We start from the raw sequence: 4,474 nt of genomic DNA, 5'->3' as shown, positions 1-4,474 counted from the left end.
CTGCCGGTGAGCGGTTCTAATTTGGTATTTTAAGTTTGCTTTTGATTATTCGATCCTTTTGTGAGAAGCAATTCTTGCAAAAGTTATTTTTCTGTCATTTATTTTTATTTTGGTTTTACGCGTGGTTTTGTTGTGGTGTGATTACAGGTTAGGTACCAATAACTCTGGAACTGTCTAGAGTTTACTATACACGCAGCAAAGCTAAAGAAGAACCGGAAATCGCTGAAGGTTTCGCTGAGTTACCTTTTTATATTTCGGATTTAGAGTATATTAAGGAAGAAGTTAATATGTCTGAAGGAGCAGCAGGTCAGACTATGGAAGCAATGATGAAAGTCACAAGGGTTGGTAACGGACATGCTATTATGCAACCACCAGTCACTACAGATTTTGAGGTCAAAGGACAGATTCTTAATATGATAACTCACCAATGTCAATTCAAGGGTACACCGAAAGAGGATGCATTTAAGCATCTTCGTAGTTTCAAAAGTATTTGTAACTTGTTCAAGATTGCGAATGTCGTGGATACAATTATCTATTTGAGGGTTTTTCATTGGTCTTTGAAAGATGACGCCAAGGATTAGTTAGAATCATTGCCCGAAGGTGAGATTGATAGTGGGACTACGATGGAAGATAAGTTTTTACAGCATTTCTTTCCAGCTTCTAAGGCTGCTAAATTGCAAAGTGACATTAATCACTTCATTCAGAAGCCACATGAAACACTTTATGATGCATGGACACATTTTAGTAAAATGTTACGTAATTGTCCTCAATACGGGTTGAACAACTTCAATAATGTCCAGATTTTATACAAGGGTGTTAATGTGCCGACTAGGAAAGAAATTGATATTGCTGCAGGTGGTTCTTTGATGAAAAAGACTCCGGATGAAGCTTATGAAATCATCTCCGAAACTGCTACGCATTCAATTGATTGGCATCAAGAAATGGATGTCTCTCGATCTTCTCATGTTGCTAGTACCGAAACTAGTGACGAGCTTGCTTTAGTAAAAGCTCAACTTGAGACTTTTAAGAGACATATGGAGTCTATGACTAAAGAAATGCATGCTATAAAGGTTGGTTGTGAGTTATGTCAGGGACCGCATCTGACGAAAGATTATGATCAAGCGTCAATGGAGGAACATGCTAATTATCTGGGTTATGTTAAAAAGAGTGATTTTGCTCTTAGTGAATTTTCGGGTGGGAGACAGTTTTTTAACCAAGCGGGTAATTCGGGTGGTAACAATTATCAGAGTGGTAATCAGGTTTATCAAGGTAATCAGAAGGTATATCCGTACAGGCCGCCTGGGTTTAACAACAAAAATTAGCAAGCCCCGCCTCTAAATTTTCAGCAACCGATACAACCAGTACAGTAACTAGAAAATAAGATTCCTCCGTTGGAAGAATTATTGAGGGGATTTATCATGAAAACTGATGAGAGCATTACTGCTTTGAGAAAGGATGGTGAGTAGACAAAGCAGCAAGTTAGGAGTCAACAAACATCAATTTAGAATCTGGAACGTGATTTGGGTCGTATTGCTCAGTTTTTGTCGGAGAGACCATTGGGTACTCTCCCGTCTAACACGCAGTCCAATCCGAACAATAAAGGACCGGTTAGAAATGAGAAAGTGAATGCCATTACCACCCGAAGTGGTTTGGTCATTAATGAGGAGACACCGAAGTCTCCAGCAATTGTTTCTCCTACTGTTTTGCAGGTACCAAATGAAGAGGAGTTCAAGGATGAAAACTCTAAAGATGATGAACTAAAAGCTCAGGAGAAAAAGAAAGATGATCCACCGGAGATCATAGCTAAACCACCATTGAAGGTGTACAAAGCACCTATTCCATATCCTAAAGCTCTAAAGAGGGATAAGCTGGAAAACCAGTACAAGAAGTTCTTGGATATGATTAATCAGATTAGCATTAATATGCCATTGGCGGAAGTGATTAGAGGAATGCCTAACTACGGGAAGTACCTAAAGGACCTGATTTCTTCGAAAGGTAAGTACCAAGAGGTTTCGGCCACATTCCTCAACGAGGCGTGTTCGGCTATTTTACAAAAGAAAAAGCTACCTCCAAAATTAGGAGATCCAGGTAGTTTTATCATTCCTTGTTTACTACGTGACTCGGTAGTGTACGATGCACAAGCCAAATTAGGGGCAAGTGTTAATTTAATGCCCTATTCATTGTATTTGAAACTTGGCCTAGGAGACTTGAAACCAACTAGAATGGGAATCCGTTTGACCAACCATTCTTTTGACACGCCCATAGATATTGTCGAAGACTTGATTGTAAGATTTTGCCACCCTTGTCCAAACAAGGAATCATTAGTGTTTCCAGCTGACTTTGTAGTGCTTGAAATGAAAGAGGACACTAAGGTACCAATCATTCTAGGTCGTCCTTTCCTAAACACCGCTGATGCTATTATTCATGTCCAACATAACCACATTATCATAGGTGTAGGCGACGAAAGGGTGATTTGTAATGTAGACAAGGCCATGAAATAACCCAAATCCACTGATGATGATACTTGTTTTCAACTTGATGTTATATTGATTTGTGTGTTGAGCATGACTTGCAGGAATTGTGGAGATTGATACCATAGGTTTTGTCCCCACGGGTGGAAGTAATGACTTTAATTTAGATGCTGAAATTGAATACTTGATGAAAGCGGATGCAAATGATGAATCAAGTGATGAAGAAGATCACACAGAGGAGGAACCAGTTGAGGAAATCAAGGAGGAGGATAAGTTCTGAATCAAAACCTCCTTGGAAGAACCACCCATACTTGAACTTAAGAAACTCCCTGAGCATTTAGAGTATGCTTATCTTCAAGGTACGTCACAATTACCAGTAATCATTTCTTCTACCCTTACTAGTGATCAAAAGGGTAATTTAATTAATCTTCTAAAGGCGTACAAGAAGGTGATAGCCTGGAAAATAACTGATATTTCGGGTATTAACCCCTCCTTTTGCACTCATAAAATCCTCTTAGAGGACGAGTACAAACCCGTTGTCTAAAGGCAAAGGAAGATGAACCCAAATATGAAAGATGTTGTTAAAAAGGAGGTAGTCAAGTTACTTGACGCTGGGTTAATTTACCCGATCTCTGACAGCCCATGGGTGAGCCCTGTCCAAGTCGTGCCTAAAAAGGGGGTACAACCATTGTGCTTAACGAAAAGAATGAACTTGTTCTTACGCGCACGGTTACGGGTTGGAGAGTTTGTATAGACTATCATCGTTTAAACGATGCCACTAGGAAGGATCACTTTTCGCTGCCATTTATTGATCAGAATGACTAGCGGGAAAGGAGTTATACTGCTTCCTAGATGGATTCTCTGAGTATTTCCAGATTCCCATTGACCCCCAAGATCAGGGCAAGACAACTTTTACTTATCCGTTTGGTGCTTTCGCTTATGGCCGCATGCCTTTTGGGTTATGCAATGCACCTGGAACTTTTCAAAGGTGCATGATGGCGATTTTTCATGACATGATCGAGGAGTGTATGGAAGTCTTTATGGATGACTTCTCCATCTTTGAGAACTCCTTTGATGCATGCCTTTTCAATCTTGAACGTATGCTAATTCGATGTGAGAAGGCCAATTTGGTCTTAAATTGGGAAAAATGCAACTTCATGGTAAAAGAAGGCATCGTTCTAGGCCATAAAATATCTCGTGCAGGGATTGAGGTAGACCAAGCCAAATTAGAGGTCATATCTAAATTACCTGAACCATCAAATGTCAAGGCCATTCGTAGTTTCCTTGGTCATGCGGGTTACTATAGGCGTTTAATAAAAGACTTTTTGAAAATCGCTCGCCCCATGACCAAACTTCTTGAGAAGGACACCCCTTTTCATTTGAATGATGATTGCAATAAAGTCTTCTCCATTTTGAAAACCAAGCTTACACAAGCTCCTATAATTGTATCACCGGATTTCAGCTTACCTTTTGAGCTTATGTGTGATGTAAGCGATTATGCGTTGGGAGCCATCTTAGGGCAACGCCATGATAATCATTTTTGTCTAATTTACTATGCGAGTAGGACACTAACGAGAGCTCAGATTAACTATACCACAACTGAGAAAGAGCTCTTCGCGATTGTCTTCGCATTTGATAAATTTCGTCCCTATTTGGTGTTGTCCAATACCATAGTCTATACTGACCACTCGGCCCTTAAGTATCTTTTTGCTAAACAAGATGCCAAGCAACGTCTCATTCGTTGGGTTCTTCTGTTGCAAGAATTTAATATTGAGATTCGTGATAAAAAGGGGGCCGAGAATCTAGCTGCTAACCATTTATCTCGACTTGAGAATCCTAATTTGGAAAAGATAAATGAGTCAGATATTAAAGACACATTTCCTGATGAATTCTTAATGCGGGTCGATAATGACTCGGAAATTCCTTGGTTTGCTGATTACACAAACTATTTAGCCTCAGGTGTTCTTATGAAAGGATTTTCTTATCAGCGAAAGAAGAAATTA

The 4,474-nt window shown here is 39.7% G+C and overlaps 1 protein-coding gene across 1 annotated transcript; it reads left to right on the top strand.

Moving 5' to 3' along the window:
• The first annotated feature begins 623 nt into the window (after positions 1–623).
• LOC139888713 (uncharacterized) lies at positions 624–2,751 on the top strand. The gene is made up of 5 exons (XM_071871706.1): positions 624–1,251; positions 1,347–1,366; positions 1,539–1,709; positions 1,821–2,088; positions 2,576–2,751. The coding sequence occupies exons 1-5, from the start codon at positions 624–626 to the stop codon at positions 2,749–2,751; spliced, it is 1,263 nt and encodes a 420-aa protein (XP_071727807.1).
• The last annotated feature ends 1,723 nt before the right edge of the window (positions 2,752–4,474 follow it).

Source organism: Rutidosis leptorrhynchoides, chromosome 2 (genome assembly GCF_046630445.1).
Source record: "Rutidosis leptorrhynchoides isolate AG116_Rl617_1_P2 chromosome 2, CSIRO_AGI_Rlap_v1, whole genome shotgun sequence".
NCBI lineage: Eukaryota > Viridiplantae > Streptophyta > Magnoliopsida > Asterales > Asteraceae > Rutidosis > Rutidosis leptorrhynchoides.
This window is presented reverse-complemented; position numbering and strand designations above follow the sequence as displayed.